This window comes from Dipodomys spectabilis, unplaced genomic scaffold (assembly GCF_019054845.1).
Source record: "Dipodomys spectabilis isolate Male_0828 unplaced genomic scaffold, ASM1905484v1 ptg000227l, whole genome shotgun sequence".
Lineage (NCBI taxonomy): Eukaryota > Metazoa > Chordata > Mammalia > Rodentia > Heteromyidae > Dipodomys > Dipodomys spectabilis.
In genome coordinates this window covers 3,187,774-3,205,900 of record NW_024870904.1, presented here as the reverse complement: position 1 = coordinate 3,205,900, position 18,127 = coordinate 3,187,774, and the positions used below count along the sequence as shown (strand labels likewise).

Below are 18,127 nucleotides of genomic sequence, written 5' to 3'. Positions count from 1 at the left end.
CAGCAATGGGAAATGACACAGGTATAAGTTTATGGTTGTGAATACTTTTTTTTTTTTTTTTTTTGGCGGTTGTGGGGCTTGAACTCTGGGCCTGGGTGCTTGTTCCTCAGCTCTTCAGCTCAAGGCGAGCACTCTACCACTTGAGCTACAGCACCACTTCCGGTTTTCTAGTGGTTTATTAGAGATAGGAGTCTCATGGTCTCTCCTGGGTGGGCTGGCTTTGAACAGGGATCCTCAGATCTCAGCCTCTTGAGTAGCTAGGATTACAGGCTTGAGCCACCAGCACCCGGCAATATCTTTGTAAAGTAGGATGGGATATATTAAAAAACTTTAAGACAAAACAGAGATATAATTTACATTCAGCAGAACGCAGGCATTGAATAAACAGAAAGGTCTAAGCAACGCAGTCTCATAACCTCAATTTCATTATTAGAACTAAGAATCAAAAAGCCAATGTATCCAATTCTCCCCATATATATCCATTTTCTGGTTGGTCTTATGTATTTCAAGAGGAAACAGGGGTTTTCAAGAAGAAACTGAGCTTAACTCCCACAGCAGGGAGAGAAAAGTCCCAATGCACAAGAGCACACTTGTTCCCAGGTATGTAGCAGGGTGGCACGGAGCATTGTGGGAATTTAGTCACCAAGGAGGATATTTTCTTTGAAAGTCCTGGGTTGTTTTTGTTTTTTGGAGGGTGGAGGTGGGGCAGAAGATGCTTTTGCGCATGCGTTCCCCGCCCACCACCTGCATTTTAGTCTGAGTCTTCCAGATTCTTTTCCTTTGCCTTGCTGCTGGAAGTGCCCTGAAAGACAGTTTGGCCTTCCACCGGTGGAAGCCAGGAGGCTGGCGCCCAGCTCTGTGCAGTGGAGCTTGGGAGCTGTAACTTGAAGGAATCTCAGGCTTTGGAACTGATGTCAGGTAGGAACTGTGATTGCCATGGCAGTCTCCCCTCCACTGGTTTCTGTTTGGTTTTCTGTTACTGTTTCTTTGTTGGGGCGTGAACTTTGGGCCTGCAAGCAGCATTCCTGAGCTCCTCAGCTCAGAGGGAGAGCTTTATACTTGAGCCAAAGTGCCTACTTCCCTCTCCACGATTTTCTCCAGTCTGGAGTTGATAATTTGTTCGAGGGTCAGGAGTTTGTGCTGCCATTAGCCTCTAGGCCTTCAGATGCAAGAACCTGGTTTCCAAATGTCTGAGAGCAAGCTGGGTCATTGTCCAGATGAGGAGAGCCCAAGAGCTGTGCATTTGTACTCCAAGACCAAGGGATACTTCTATTAACACATGTGATTTTATTTGCTTTTCCCAGGTGTAAGAGGAGTACAGGAAGAATTCTAGTGAAATTGTGAGATGTATGCCTGCCTTGAGTCCTCTTACATTGCAGTTGTATTTGGGGCTTCTGTGTTGTTTCTCCTAGAGATAATTTAATCTGTTTGGCTTGAGTTTTTAATCTCCTGGGTTGAGCTCACAAGTATTTGTACATGACCCTGTTTCTAGAGACAGTTGTACATGGGATATTGGAGTAGTGAGTGCTGGTCCTGTATTTTTAGGAATGAAGCCTAGCAATGTTTGAAGCAGAGCACCCTATGAATAGGAATCTCCATCCTAAATGGACAGACCTTGTCAATTCTGAGAGGCCCTAAAGGGAAGAAGAAGAAAAGCACAGCAAGGGGACGATGTTGCTAGCTTCCCTTGCCTATTACAAAAATTGTTGCTACTTCCCTTAGCACCAGATTCACCTGGTACTCTTTCCTATACCACTGTCAATCACTTTGTGTTGTTGCAAGATTTAAACTAATTTCCAGGAATTGTGATGCGCTGGACTGAGGAATAAGCCAGAGCCATGTTATGAGAGGGTACCTGAGGCTGTGGTTTAGGATGGTGGGGTAATTGTTATGACAAAGTATCTATTAATGTAGTAATCCCTAATCCTCTTCTTGATAGTTTATTCAGCCTGTTACCACTATGATTTTTAGTGTGCAAACTTATGTTAAATGTCCCATCTAAGGATTTGCTAATGCTAGCTCTTATTGGTTGGTTTTGCCTGGTAGTACAGAAAGTATTGGTCAGGGAAATTTGGCCTTAAAAGAAAAATCACAGAAGAAAACTTGAGGTAATATGTCTTACTCAAGGTTGTATGCTTTGTAGGTGTTGCTTATCTTCAGGTGTGTCACTCCTATATGGAGTATTTTATGTTGTATCTTTTGGATGGTCAAGGTTCTTTCCAAGACTGTTTAGGGAAATGAACATTAGGGACTTCTCAAACCTGGGTTTACCTCATCTTTACTCATGTCCCTTTGGCCAAAGCATGTTAAATGGCAAATTGCAAGTCATTGCATAGGTGTGCTATGGATACAGTGAAATGTGCCATTTGACAACCATTGTTGAAATATTATAACACAAGAAATATATTCTGTAGACATTTTTTCTCTAAATTGGGTGAAAACACTGTGCTACATCATGCATGCTTTCCCTGGTGTTAAAATATGTAAATGAATGAGGTAGAACACAAATTCCAATGGATTCCTAGGATACCTTTGCATTAAAAAAGCAGTTCCTACATCCCGAAGTATATTCAGTAATAAATACTTTTAGTGGATATGTGATATGTTTTTGCTTTCAAGTATTCAATAATATTTGTGGGAACATTCATTTTTTCGAATTTAATGTGTACATAAACATAGAAATTAGTTGGTTTAATAATATCTATCTGTCAGGAAATGGACTGCATTTGTGTTTCTTGGAAACTTTAATGCTCTGCCTGAGACATTAAAGATTCTTCTAAGACAGCTTTATGGTTTTGCAGCCCATGTATCATGTTTGCAAGAGAAAATTCTGGACCCCAAATCTCACAGATTCATTTCTGAATATGTCATTTGCCTTATATCCCAGCCGTGCTTCTAGAGTCTTCTGTTCATTGTCAGCAGCAAGACAGAATGAATGGATGTCTGGTGAGTTTTTTTTTATTTCTCATTTGTTTTCCATTCCATTATATGAACCTAAAGATTTCCAAGAATTACAAACAATACCAACCACACAGATTCAGCCTCCGGAATGTATTCATAAATCAGAAAAAGATGGCTTGTAGATTAGGAGATAAAGATTACTTGTAGGTTTAGCAGATTAAATGGTTATATTCTTTCTAAATTGAATTCAGATTGGCTTCAGAATGTCTAGGTTTCAACTTGTCATAACATGTAGTCATACCTGTTACCTGATGAAGTGCCACTGAGCAGGTTACATCTCATGGAAGGTGGAGGGTAGATTGCAACCAGATCTCATTCTCATGAGTAACATTAAACTATCTCAATGAAATTTTCCTGGAATTGCTGAAATAGGGTGGTCATACGCACCTTCGTGTGTTCTTAAGGAATGATTAACCTATATGTACTTAAATTACTCTCCATATATACTTCTTGGACTACTTCATGGTCTTGGTCTTACTTGAAGCTGAGGCTATAATTGTTGCTAAAGTTTATGTTCTATTTTCAAAATCTTGTTTGTTTTCTAAAGTATCCTCACAAGATTTCTTTCCTCTATAATCTCTCTCTACTTTTGGTTTTCTACTCACTTGTGTTGGTTATTTTTCTCTTTCTCTCTCTTTGTATCTATCTTTGAATCATTTTTTCTTACTTTTCTCATTCTCTCTTTCCTCCATATGTCTCTCAGTTTTTTCTTTTCTTCAATGATCTATCTGGGAACTAGTTTTTCTTAGTGATCAGCTTTATGTTGCTGACATGGCTCTTAAGATTGACATTTTTCTTACACACTGTATAGGAAAATTGTTGCCTAGAGAGTTCTACAGGATTCCAGAAACAAAGAAAATTAGAGAAACACAAAAACATAAACAGATAGACTTAGGGGAAACCAGGGTTCTGAAGCCTCTCTGGCACTTGGTCTCTGGTTGCCAGCAAGCAAGCGAAGTTCCTTGAGTTCACACAGGGAAGATTACCATTGATAACATGCAAAACTGAAGTATCTATATTAATATTACAATCTGAGCCACAACACGTTGTGAAGAAAACATGTTTCCTTATTCTCCTGAGACAGAAGACTGGCGCCCAGAGAAAATGCAGACATGAAGTTCACCTTACCTAGCCTTCAAGGTGAACAGCAGCTCAGTTTCAGATGCTATCTTTCCAACAGTAAGGAAAAGGCCTGAACTCCAATATCTTAACCATCTCCAGAATTCTCTTTTACGCCTTCTGCGGCCAGCTCTCAGTTCTCTCAGTGCTGTCAGGCTGGAATTCCAACCTCTCAAAACTTTTTCCCCTTCAGCTCAACTTCAGAGTTCCATACAGAAAAGTACGTCTTTCCTCCAACTGATAAACTACAAGAAAATTTGATTTCACCTGATTCTGTTATCTTTGGTCTAACTTCATTTGTAGTGGTATTCAGTTTTGTTTTTCCATCCCACTACTTTTAAATATTTTCATTCACTGCCAGTATAAGATAGGTAGTTTTGATAAAAAAAAATAATACAGTGATGAGTTTTTCTCTATTAGAAATATCATTTGTTGTAAAATCTCACAGATATTTGCTAGGAATTGATTTTGATCTCTGAAGAATTTCACTATTAACTAACAAAAGTGGAAATATATCTTTAGGGATCTACTGGAGAAATGACTCAGGAATATTTAACACATTTGAGCATTTGGTCATATTTATCATTTTTGTCATCTTGAGTGTTCTTTGAGTCTCTATCTATTTGCCTCCACCTTCCATGAAGGCCTATTAAAATGAAAATCTTCTCAAGGAATATTTTATTCCCCTCCCACCTATATTTTGTGTTGTAGAATGTAGGCAAAGTTTACAAAACATCATGGTAGCAGTTCTTTTTTACATAGGAAGGAAATATCAGGGTATCTAAGACCACATTTCAATATTTAGTATTTAAACCAAACATGGTTAACCTAGGATACTTTTAGGTGGGAACTAAATCAAATCTTATAAGGGCCCAATAAATCATTAGCTACTTTCTGGAGTACTGTTACTATTTTTTAACATTCATGTGGACACTGCTTTTCTTTGATCTAGTAATGTTCTATGCTCTGTATACCATGTGATGTCCTGAATGTGTTCTGCTTGCTTATGAGAGTACTTGTTAATAGAAGGTCTAAATAGGATTTATGGTGAAGCAATAAATGTAAATGCATAGAAAATATTTGTTTAATTCTTTGTTACCTACTGATATATACTAAAATTTTATCAAAAATAATAATATAATTTTTTGGACACCACCTTAGACTTAATGTCATCATGCCAGATTATTGTCTCCTTAGAATTTTTATCTTGTCTCTATTGCTAGCAGCAGAAATGTGTTTGCATGCATTAGGGAATCTGTAACTTTTTATTGGTCTTGGGGCCTGAATTCTTGGCCTGGTTATTGTCCATCAGCTCTTCAGGTCAAGGTGAGTGCTCTACCACTTGAGTCACAGTGCTACTTTCAGTTTTCTGGTGGTTTATTGGAGATAAGTGTCTCATGGACTTTTCTGCCTGGGCTGGCCATGAACCTTGATCCTCAGACCTCAGCCTCCTCAATAGCTAGGATTACAGGCATAAGCCACCAGTTCTCTGAAAATCTGTGTATTTTAGTTGCCAGGTTTATGTATTGTCAAATATTTCTAATTTGCTATTTAATTTTCCCAGTGAAAAGATAACATAGCCAGCTGCAAACATTTTATGTAAGACAAAAGCATACCTGCAGCATAATGAAATTCCAGATTGGAATTCTCATGACCCAGGTCTAATTTCTTGATGGAAATGTGCCATTACAGAAGCTGATGTCATTTAATGATGTGGCTGTGTACTTTACCTGGAAGGAATGGCAGGATCTGGATCCTGGTCAGAGGACCCTTCATAGAGAAGTAATGCTGGAAACTTATAACAGCCTAATGTCCTTGGGTGAGCAAAGGTCACTTTTATTTGGAAGATCAAGTGCTTTTATTTTAGTAGACATTTGACTATGTTATTTAGGTATAAGATTCCAGTCCATTCCCTTGTAAAAAAAAAAACTGCTAGTATAAAAGCCAGCCAAATTCAGGTCTGGGAGCTTGATGTTGTTTGCCTTTCACACTACTGCTTGAGCCACAACTCTATTTTGGCTTTTGTTTTGGGGTATATTCTGAATTTCCATGCCCAGGTTGGTTTCAAGCCTGCCTCTTCTGATCTTACCTCCTAAATGTAGGGTTAGAAATGTAACCCTTTGGACCATTACATTTTGTTTTTAAAAAAAAAATTCCAGTCCATGGGAAGTGTCATTTCTTCCTAAGGGAAACTTCAACTTCATTATGTGTAACTCATGAGCTAATTTTATTCTCAGTCTTTAAGATTTCTAATCAGTAGTTGGACAAAAGTTCTAAACTATGATCCACTAATAGGAGACTGACTTTCCAGACTTGAGGTGATTATTATAGGTGGATCTACACTCTAGATAGAATATACATTACTACTGTCAGTATGATCTGGAAATCAGTAGGTGAAAGTGTGAAAGTGTGTATTTGTAAGCCAAACCTGACATAGGTTGCATTGCTTCAAGCTTGGAATCCTAGATACTCTGTAGGCTGAAATCTGAGGATTTTGGTTTAAAGCCAGCAACTATAGAAAAATGAACATGAGACTCTTATCTCCAATTAACCATTCAAAAACTAGAAAATGTAGCCAAGACACAAACTAGTAGAATGCTAGATTTGAGCAAAAGAGCTGAGTCCAAGCCACACATTGGGAAAATAAACCCAAAGCTGGGGGAAAGTACACCATGGAGCTGTTAAGAATTGAGAAACCATGGACTGGGAAGGTGGCTCAGTGGTAGAGCCCGTGCCTTGCATGCTTGCGGCCCTGTGTTCGATTCCTCAGCACCAAAAAAGCAGAAAAAAAAGCCAGAATTGGCATTGTGGCTCAAGTGGTAGAGTGCTAGCCTTGAGCTTAGGAGGTATGATACAGCGCCCAGGCTCATAGTTCAAGCCCCAAAACCGATCCCACCCCCCCAAAAATAAAACAATTGAGAAACCAGATTTAGGAGCAACCCAGTGAACAGGATGTCTGCAACATTACATTAATGATGACACAGCAAGAGCAATAGTACTCCACTATTTCTTACTCACAGGGCACTGTGTTCCTAAACCTATATTGATTGTGAAGCTGGAGCAAGGTGCAGAACCATGGATGAGAGAAGGCTCAGAAGAGAATTTCACAGGTGAGTTAAAGCATCTTGAATAGTGATGTTGGGTCCAGAGCCCAGTGGGTCTGTTTATCTTGAGCTGTACAGAGCAATAGTTTCATAGTGCCCTTCAGTCATGTATGGAAAAGAACTAGGTGATCCTTTGTCTCAAGGAATTGTAAATCCAGAATTCTCCTGGAGACAAACTGAATTTGATGTTCCAGTGTAGTTAATGTTAGCACTTCTCTTTGTCTGTAGAGAAGTCATTCATAAAGAGAAAAAGACAATAAGAAATGTAGGAAGGAGATCTCATTTTAAACTAGTATTTTGCAGGTAGGAGGAAAATAGGATCAGGACAATTTCTTATCAGTGGTGCTGGGCACAGAGGGAGATTCAGAATGGAAGCATTAAGAGTATGGAGATGAATAATTTGAGTAAATATTTCCTTGAGAAAAATACAAAAATCTGAAATAAAGAAAAACATTTTCCATTGTAAAATGTCAGTACTACTTTCTTAATTACTACATTGCAGAGAAATATATATATTCTGCATAAAGCAATGCTTTGATATTTGAAAATATTGTAACAGAATGTGAGGAAATATCTTTACATTAAGGAATTTATGGATCTCATTTATGTTTTTGTTTATTTTTCTATTATTCATTTTAGATGTCCCAGAAATGGAGGATGTGATTAGCACCTGCCAGAAACGTCACAATAAATATCTCTCTGAAGTAGCAATCATGAATAGTAACCCAGGGGAGGAAAAAGTGAGACTTATAAGAAGTTTTCATTTGAGCTCCATACAGAAGTCAGAACTGATTAAGAATAATGGCAACTCCTTAGAGATGAGGATAGAAAAGGTCACTGGCTGTCAGAGCATGGGTATTTTCAGTGAACCTGGTAAGATGTGTGCTGCATATAGTACTCATGTGTCTTCTGTAGTTGACGAATGTAAACAGTGTGAAAAGTCTTTCACTGAGAAGAAACACCCTGTTGTCCCTCAGAGAAAACACACAGGAGAGAAATCTTATGAATGTAACATGTGTCAAAAGTCTTTCAACCAGAAATCAAAGCTTACTGTCCACCAGAGAACACACACAAAAGAGAAACCTTTTCAATGTAACATTTGTGGAAAATCTTTCATATGCAAGGCATATGTTACTAGACACCAGAGAACACACACAGGAGAGAAACCTTATGAATGTAACAAGTGTGGAAAGTCTTTCACCGAAAAATCAAAGCTTACTGTCCACCAGAGAACACATACTAGAGAGAAACCTTATGAATGTAACGTTTGTGGAAAGTCTTTCATCCAGAAATCAAAGCTTACTGTCCACCAGAGAACACACACAAAAGAGAAACCCTTTGAATGTAACATTTGTGGAAAGTCTTTCTCCTGGAAGTCATATCTTACTAGACACCAGAGAACACACACAAAAGAGAAACCCTTTGAATGTAACATTTGTGGAAAGTCTTTCTCCTGGAAGGCACATCTTACTAGACACCAAAGAACACACACAGGAGAGAAACCTTATGAATGTAACATGTGTGGAAAGTCTTTCTTCTGGAAGGCATATCTTACTAGACACCAGAGAACACACACAGGAGAGAAACCTTATGAATGTAACATGTGTGGAAAGTCTTTCACCTGGAAGACATACCTTACTGTCCACCAGAGAACACACACAAAAGAGAAACCTTTTGAATGTAACATTTGTGGAAAGTCTTTCTCCTGGAAGGCATATCTTACTCTCCACCAGAGAACACACACAGGAGAGAAACCTTATGAATGTAACAAGTGTGCAAAGTCTTTCACCCAGAAATCGATGCTTACTAACCACCAGAGAACACATAATAGAGAGAAACCTTATGAATGTAACATGTGTTGAAAGTCTTTCACCGAGAAATCAAACCTAACTCGCCACCAGAGAACACACACAAAAGAGAAACCTTTTGAATGTAATATTTGTGGAAAGTCTTTCTCCTGCAAGACATATCTTACTCTGCACCAGAGAACACACACAGGAGAGAAACCTTATGAATGTAAGATGTGTGGAAAATCCTTCACCAAGAAGTCAAATCTTAATTTCCATCAGAGAACACATACTAGAGAGAAACCTTTTAAATGTAACATTCGTGGAAAGTCTTTCTCCTGCAAGACATATCTTACTCTGCACCAGAGAACAAACACAGGAGAGAAACCTTATGAATGTAACATGTGTGGAAAGTCCTTGTCTTGGAAGTCAAGCATCAATGTCCATCAGATAGTACACACAGGAAAGAAACCTTATGAATGTAATATGTGTGGAATGACTTTCACCTGGAAGTCCAACCTCACTGTCCATCAGAAAACACACAGGAAAGAAACCTTATGAATGTCATATTTGCGGAAAGATTTTCAGCCAGAAACTACAACTTACTATCCACCAGAGAGCACGCACAGGAGAGAAATTTTATGAATGTGACCTATGTAGAAAATCTTTCATGCAGAACATACACCTTTCTGTCCATCAGAAAAAAACCAACCAGAGAGAAATGTTATGTATGTAGCAAGCATGGAAATTCTTTCACCTGGAAGGCACAACTTAACATCCATCACAGACACAAGGAGAGAAAGCTTATGAATGTGACCAATGTGGAAAGACAGCTTAACACACATAAGTTGATTCACACAAATGAAATAACTTAGGATTGTACCAAATGGGAAAGTCTTTGGTCTGTAAGAATATTGAAATTGCAATACAGAACCAATACAGGATAGAGAACTTATGATATAGCAGATGTGGAGTCCTCGAACTACAAGACACAGCTAAGGGTTCATCACAGAACACACAAAACACACAGACACCCATACACCCTCACACACAAAGAGGAGAAAAATCATATGTAAAAAAAATGGAAAGGTTTTCTAGAAAAAGTCATAACGGTAGTAAAGTCTTTCTTGGAGGGGTAACAAAGCTAGATAGAAAGTGTATTAATGACCTAACTCATATAATGGTATAACCAATCTATACAGTATCTTTACAATAAAATATATATTTAAAAAATATGATGGATTAATAAAGACTAGAATCTCTGCATTTTGTCTTCTTTTTTTGTGGGGGTGGGGGGTCTGGTCGTGGGGCCTGAACTCTGGGCCTGGCTGCTGTCCCTCAGCTCTTCAGCTCAAGGCTAGTGCTCTACCACTTGAGCCACAGCACCACTTCCGGCTTTTTTTTTTCTTTTTGCTTATGTGGTGCTGAGGAATTGAACCCAGGGCCTCGAGCATGCAAGGCAAGCGCTCTACCACTGAGCCACCTTCGCAGCCCTGCATTTTGTCTTGGGGGAGAACCCCAAAGTGTCTTCAGTGCTTGCACTTTTCTTTAATTAATCACTGGTGATGAAAAACTTGTGATTGATTCACTCTTAGCCCATTTAGTTGTTCTGCTGAGTGAGCTATAATAAAAGACCAGTGTGGACGATGTGTCGCACCTGTGTTATCTCATAGAGGGCCAAAGTAGATATGACATTAGGGGAAATAATCAAGCACACAAAGATATTGATCAATCTCTCACAAAAATTGAAGTTAACAAAGGAATAAAACCATCTGCCACTTGAGCTACAGCATCACTTCTAGACCCTGAGAGGAAGGAAGGAAGGAGTAGGGAAGTGAGAGATGGAAAGAGGAAGGGAAGGAATGAGGCGAAGGAAGAAATAAACTATTCAAAAGAAGACTTTAATTTTTGGTGAATGTGAGAATTATTGTTTCAGAGGTGGAGCTCAAGAAATATGGCTTTTACAAAAAGCAACTTTTTGAATATTTACAAAATGATAAAGAGGATGTAACAATTTATAAACTGATTTAATAATACAGTAATATTAAGTAAGGAGGTCATGTGTGGCTGGTGCCCTATTGGCCACATGGTAGATGGTGGGGTCTGGCATCTTGTTTTCATGCAGGGGGAAGGAAATGCCCCATCCATTGCTTACCTCCCAACTGATGGGTATGGCTGGATCCCTGCAAGCAGGCATGGGCATTTGGCTGATGTTACTCAATCTGATAGTCCAGTGCCTGGACTGGGAATTTCCTGTAGACCTGCCTCCTGCTTAGGCCCTATTTAGGCCGGACCAGCAGTGGCACCAGATGGCATGCCACATGTCTCTGTAATCATGTCCTGTGTGCTTTCTCCTGGCTTGTCTCTGGTCATCCAGTGTCCCAATACATCACTTTCTTGGTGCTGATTGGATTCTCGGTGCTGTTTTTATTCTCTCCTCCCCCCCCCCCCCCTCCTTTCTGTCCTATTTCCAAGCTGTCTAAGTGTATTTATGGACTGCATGTCTTTGTTAGAACAGGCTGCTTGCAGACTGCTAGTTGTGAAATAGACTCCAGTATTCCATCTACCATAATGTGGCTTCCAACAAATATAGTGTCTTCTTTTACAGAAACAGAAAGGTTGACCTAAATTTAGAATTTCTAGAGCCAAGATCGATGACACTGTATAGTTATGTAATTAAAGATATCCTGGAGGCATTTAGAAAAAGTTTCTGTTACATCAGAAAGAGCTTAATTAATAAACCAAGACCAAGACTCCAGTTCCAATATAAGCCAGTCATTCTAGATATGTCTAGAGCTGTTTGGTTACATGAAGAGGAATACTTTCACACATTCATGAAGGAATGTTTTTGTGCCAATATGAGATTTTCAACTCAGGAACTGAGTTGAAGCCAGCCAGAGCTGGCTTCAATGGAGACTCTCTCATCTTGGCCTCCATAAAAGCTAGGAATCAAAGCATGAGCCCTGTGGGCTGTTCTGAAGAAATCTCTCTCTGGGAACAGGAGGTTTCCTTCAGTGCTTCAGCTCAAGCTTCCTGTGGCTTCAACAATTTCAGTATTTATTTCAATTGTTCAAAAATAATAACTCTTCTTTACAGTATTTTCACAATAAAAAAAGGAATCTTTAAATCTTGCCTATGATTCCATTTACAAGATAAGGACAGTGGACTTCACATTGCAAGATTTAGCTAGGTGCTCACTTAACCCCTTCCATCACACTGTTCACCCTTCTACTTTTTTGGGGTGGGGGATCTGGTCTTGTGGCCTGAACTCTGCGCCTAGGTGCTGTCCCTCAGCTCTTCAGCTCAAGGCTTGCACACTACTACTTGACCCACAGTGCCAATACCAGGTTTTTTTTTTTTTTTTTGCTTATGTGGTGCTGGGGAATTGAACCCAGGACCTCATGCATGCATGGCAAGTGCTCTGACACTGAGCCACCTTCCCAGGCAAACCCTTCTGCTTATCTACAGAGGCCTAATAAAAAAAATGGCATTCGGAGGCACCTGTGCCCTTGGCCTTCCTATTTGTACCACACACACACACACTCTCTATCCATTTGGAAAAATTGTAATGTGTCAGAACAGACATGTAAAGTATATCTGTGGGAGCAACATTTTGAAAGTTTCAAAAGCCATAGGAAGCGCAGAGGGTCAAAAGAGGATGAATATGTGTATATAAGACATTTTCAAGGAATGTTTAAGATTCATTGGCTTCAATTCACAAAAAGCAAGTTTATAAAGTCACATGGGTATGTACCAGAATCTGTAGGTTCAGGAGTATAAGCGCACAACTCCTGACTCTTCTTGTCTAGAGGACCAGAGGTTTGTCAGCCAGTTTCTGGTACCGGGAGGAACAAGTGCTAATGGCAGCAGAAACCTATGAGCCCATAAGATATCATTAAACCCAGACTGGGGAAAGACTCTCCCTAGGATCCTCAGATGGCTTCAAGTTACACCTCCCAAGAAGACAAGCTGGGCTTCTACCTCTTGGCTCTGACTATGGAGTGCAAAACTGTACTTAAGAGCAAGTCCAGCAGCAAGGCAAAAGGAAAGAAACCCGAATTTGCAAACTAAAAACACCAACAGTGAGCAAGGAGGCATTGGCCTCTTTTCTCCCTTTCCTGCAAACACACTTTCAAATGATCTGTGTCCTAATAGAAACTACAATTCCCATAATGCGATGCATTCACCTAGAGGAAGTGGGCCTGCTACAGGGTTTTCACTGGCGCCAGACACTTGGTCCTAAGTGTGCATGGATGCATGAGGAACTTCCTCTCCCATCTACGGAAACTAAGGTGAGTTTCTCCTTGAAAAATCAGTTTACCTCCTGAAACTTTGTGAGATCAACCAAAAGAAAGAAATGTATTAGGAGCATTAGATAATTTGGACTTTTAATTCTTAGTTCTATTAATGTAATTGAAGTTATGAGACCCCATGGTTTTGTTTTTATTATTGTTAAAAATGTGTGATCTGGTACATGTCAATTATGTCCCTTTTGCCTTAACATTTTGAATATCTTCCCTCTCACATTAAAAACATATTTGTAGCTGTGTGCCAGTGGCTCATGCCTGTAATCCTAGGGACTCAGGAGGCTGAATTCTGAGGATGCTGGTTCAAAGCCAGCTCGAGCAGGAAAGTTCATGAGCTTTATCTCCATTAAACCACCAGCAAAATGGAAGTGGCCTTGTTGCTCAATTGGTGCAGAGCTCACCTTGATCTGAAGGGATCAGGGATAGTGCTCAGGCCCAGAGTTGAAGTCACACAATCAGGTATTTACAGACATTTAACTGATTGATTGTGGGAATATTTCCCCCTGCTCTAATATATATATATACTGAAATAAGATAGCAGGATTTTAAGGTAGACATACTTTATAATCTTTGAATTAAATTGATTTGTCAAACTCTCCTCATTACTTTCCCAGAAACTCCCAAATTCCATCTATGAAATTTCACGGAGTTTTTGGTTATTTGTGTCTGAACTTTTCCTTCCCTTAAAAAGTTTTTTTCCCTGGTTTTGTTGTTGGTCCTGTGGCTTGAACTCAGAACATGGGCACTGTCTGTAAGCATTTGCTGTGCTCTACTTGCCTTTCTTTTATTAATTGCTTCAGGGAACTAGTGAAAAGTTTCCTCCCAGGGTTTCTTAGAAAATGGTACTCCTTCCCAAGACTTCAAAAAAAGCTTGTCTATGGAGGTTAGGTTGAATGTGGGTGGAGGTAGAGTTTAGGGCAGGTCTGTGTTCATTGAAGCTTGCTCACTTGCTCCAAACCAGTCTGTTTTTACTTTTCTGTTTTGGATACCCTGTTTTGTTTTGATTTTCTTCCTCTTCTCTGATCCTAGAAGTTTCTGGAAGCAACTGTAGGCTACATATCTAGGGGTCCTCAGACTTGTTTTCCCAGACTATATCCATTACACTGTGGAATAAACCTTTTGCCTCTCTCCCTCATATCAGACATCCTAAGCTGTCTCTGAATGATTTGTTGTGAATGTTGATGATCCTTTCCCCACATCATGACTGGGAATGATTGTGTAGGAAATATTCATGCCTGATATTCAGTCCTCCAGTGCATAGGTTCTCCATGTCTCTTTTAGTGGACCTGAGCTATTCCTCATGAAAATGGAGATCATGAAGCACATTTGGATGTATAGATGGCAACATTGGAGCACCTATAAAATATGAAGCAAAAAGAATTCTTTCTTTCTGTAAAAGTTAAAAGTAAGTTCCTGAGAGGCAAGGAGATAAGGATCAGGTAAAAATGGCTGCTTCCTGAACTAGCTGTGTCGCATAGTTTTCATTGTTCAAGGTTACATTTTTCAAACACTCATTTCTAAGTATTATGTTTATTGTCCTAGTATAAATAGAATTTACTTCCTACATTATTTTTGAATTGTTCATTGCTCACAGACTTGTCTGACTATTTCTTATACAAATATTATATCCTCTTATTGCATTGATCTCAATTATTGAGTGTTGTAGATCCTGAGGTAAAAGGTACAAGTATGGAAAGGTATTCAGGGATAGATTATGGCTCTGACTTCCTCTGGAAGAAAAGGTGAATGAATGGAAAAAGTGTGAGCTTATGCATAACACTTGTAGAATTCATTTGTCAGGAGATGTGGTGCACCCCTCTTGGGTTCCAGTATTCCTAGGGATTCCTTTGTTGGTGATGATCCACCACCATGGAGGGCCTGTAGACTTCACTTCTTGTCCGCTGTTCTGGTGTTAGGAGCCTCCCAATATTCACCGCAGGACTGGTCTCAGAGGAGTGACGTGATCAGTGGTAACTTACTGGACCTCATGTTTGTCAGCCTGTGTGGACAAGCTCACCCTGACATTGTAGACTGGATGCTGCCTTGAGGCCTATTTGCATGAATGCCTGTCTCGATTCCATACCTCTGCTTCAGAGACCTCTTTTGTTTCATGATTCTTTGATCACTTACAGTGCAAGCTTGTGTTATGTATCTGTACAGGCTGGTAGTTGAGCTGCGTATTGTTTTCAAGGATGGGCTGTTGTTTCATGGCTCTTGAAGGAACAATTGTATTTTCACTAACCTTATAAATCCTCTGAGATTACTATTCAATTACCTTAACTTATGTTGCCTGTTTAGTTGATAGAACAATGATGGTAGATTAAGTTTGGGTCTCTGTTTGTTATTGAGCTTTAGAGGGCTCTTAGCCATTGCTGCCAATTTTTGGGAATATTGGTTGCCAACCTTATTGTACCCCAACTCTTCATCCCATTGGACCACAGAAGTCTTGCTTGTGCTCTGATGAGACTGCCGCAGGAGACAAAATATTTATTCCACAGCTTAATGGATAAGATTTGAGAAGACAAGTCTGAGGTCCCCTAGATATGTAGCCTAAAGCTACTGAGAGGAACTTTAAGTTTCAGAGAGGAGGTAAGAATATTAAAGAGATTTTCACATGCAAATATGAAAAGACAAAATCAGACTGGTTTGCAAGTGATTAAGCTTCACATCAACATAGACCTACCCTAAACTTCACTCTTCTACACACCTGCATTCATTCTGACCCCAAATCACTCTCTTTGTAGGAAAATCAGGGTAATGTGCCATGTAATTAAGAATCCCTGTGAGGAAACTTTTCACTACTTACCTGAAGACATTATTAAAGGTCATGCAAATAGAGCACAGCAAATTCACACAGATAGTGCACAAGCTCTGAGTTCAAGCCACAGGACCAATAGCAAAAACAACAATCATAACACCCTCAGATGAAAAGCAAACTTCAGAAACAATCTAAAAGTCGTTTTGATTTAATAGATAGAATTGGGGATTTTCTGGAAAATTAATTGTTAGATTTTTGCGAAATCCAAATCAACAGGATTATGCTGCATATCCACTTAACCTTCTTCCTATTCTAAGTTCTTGTGTACATTACAGCAATGGGAATTGACCTGGTATAAGTTCAGTGTCTGTGAGTACCTTTGTAAGATGAGAGGGGAGGTATTAAACAAGTTAAGGCAAAACAGAGATATAATTCACATTCAACAGAACACAGGAATGGAACAAGAAGAAATGTATGAGCAACACGGTCACATAAACTCAATTTCATTATTAGAACTAAGAACCAAACAGTCAATGCATGCACTTGTCCCCATATATTTATCTTTTCTGGCGGGTTTCAGGAAGGAAATAGTGTTTTTCAAGTAAAATTCAGCTTAGCTCCTACAGCAGGGAGAGAAAAGTCCCACTGCATTCAAGCACTCTTGTGACCAGGGTGGTGCCGGGCATTGTGGAATTGTAGTCTCCAAGAAGGACATTTTCTTTGAAAGTCCTGGGTTGTTTTTGTTGTTTTGGAGGGCAGAGGTGGGGCAGAAGATCGTTTTGCGCATGCGTCTCCCCGCCCACCATGGGCATTTTAAGTTGACTTCTTCTGGGTTCTTTCGCTTTGCCTTGCTGCTGGAAGTGCCCTGAAGTAAAGTTTGGACTTCCATAGGTGGCAGCCACGAGGCCGGCACCCAGCTCTGGGCAGTGTAGCTTGGGAGCTGAAACTTGAAGGAATCTCAGGCTTTGGAACTGATGTCAGGTAGGTACTGTGCGATTGCTGCGGGAGTCTCCCCTCCACGGGTTTCTTTTTCTTTTTCTGTTTCTGTTTGGTCGTTGGTGTGGCTTAAACTCTGGGCCTGCAAGCACCATTCCTGAGCTCCTCAGCTCAAAGCGAGAGCATTATGCTTCAGTTAAAGCTCCTACTGCCCCCTCCACACTTTTCTCCAGTCTGGAGTTGGTAATTTGCTTGAGGTTCAGGAGTTTGTGCTGTCATTAGGCTCTGGGCCCTGAGGTGTAAGAACCTGGTTCCCAAATATCTGAGAGCAAGCTGGGTGATTCTGCAGATGAGGAGAGCCCAAGAGCTGTGCATTTGTCCTCCAATGTCAAGGGATTCTTCTATTTACCCATATGACTTTATTTGCTTTGCCTAGGTGTAAGAGGAGTAGAGGAAGAATTCTAGTGAAATTGTAAGGTGTATGCGTGCCTTGAGTCCTCTTACATTGAAGTTGAATTTATTGCTTCTGTGTTGTTTCTTCTAGAGATATTTTAATCTGTTTGGCTTGAGTTTTTAATCTCCTGGCTTGAGTTCACATGTGTTTGTATTCGACTCTGTTTCTAGAGACAGTTGTACATGGGATATTGGATATTGGTCCTGTATTTTTAGGAATGAAGCCTAGCAATGTTAGAAGCAGAGCACCCTATGAATAGGAATCTCCATCCTAAATGGATAGACCTTGTCAATTCTGAGAAGCCCTAAAGGGAAGAAGCAGAAAAGCAAGGAAGGGGAAGATGTTGCTAGCTTCCTTTGCCTTATGCAAAAATTGTTGCTTCTTCCCTGAGCACCAGATTCACGTGGTACTCTTTCCTACACCACTCTCAATCACTTTGTGTTTTTGCAAGATTTAAACTAATTTCTAGGAGTCGTGATGAGCTGGATTGAGGAATAAGCCAGAGCATAGTTATCAGAGGATATCTGAGGCTGTGGTTTGGGATGTTGGAATAATTGTTCTGACTGAAAGTATCTATTCATGTTGTAATCCCTAATCCTCTTCTTGCTAAATTATTCAGCCTGTTAACAATGATTTTTAGTATGTCATCATGCAAACTTACATTAAATGTGCCATCTATGGATTTGCTAATGCTAGCTCTA

The 18,127-nt window shown here is 39.8% G+C and overlaps 1 protein-coding gene across 1 annotated transcript; it reads left to right on the top strand.

Annotated features, from left to right (window-relative positions):
• Positions 1-8,269: 8,269 nt before the first annotated feature.
• LOC122123233 (zinc finger protein 33B-like) lies at positions 8,270-9,532 on the top strand (the record flags this gene model as incomplete). The annotated part of the gene is given in 1 exon segment (XM_042697617.1): positions 8,270-9,532. A coding segment is annotated over 1 exon segment (1,263 nt), but the record flags the coding sequence as incomplete, so codon positions are not given.
• Between the last annotated feature and the right edge of the window lie 8,595 nt (positions 9,533-18,127).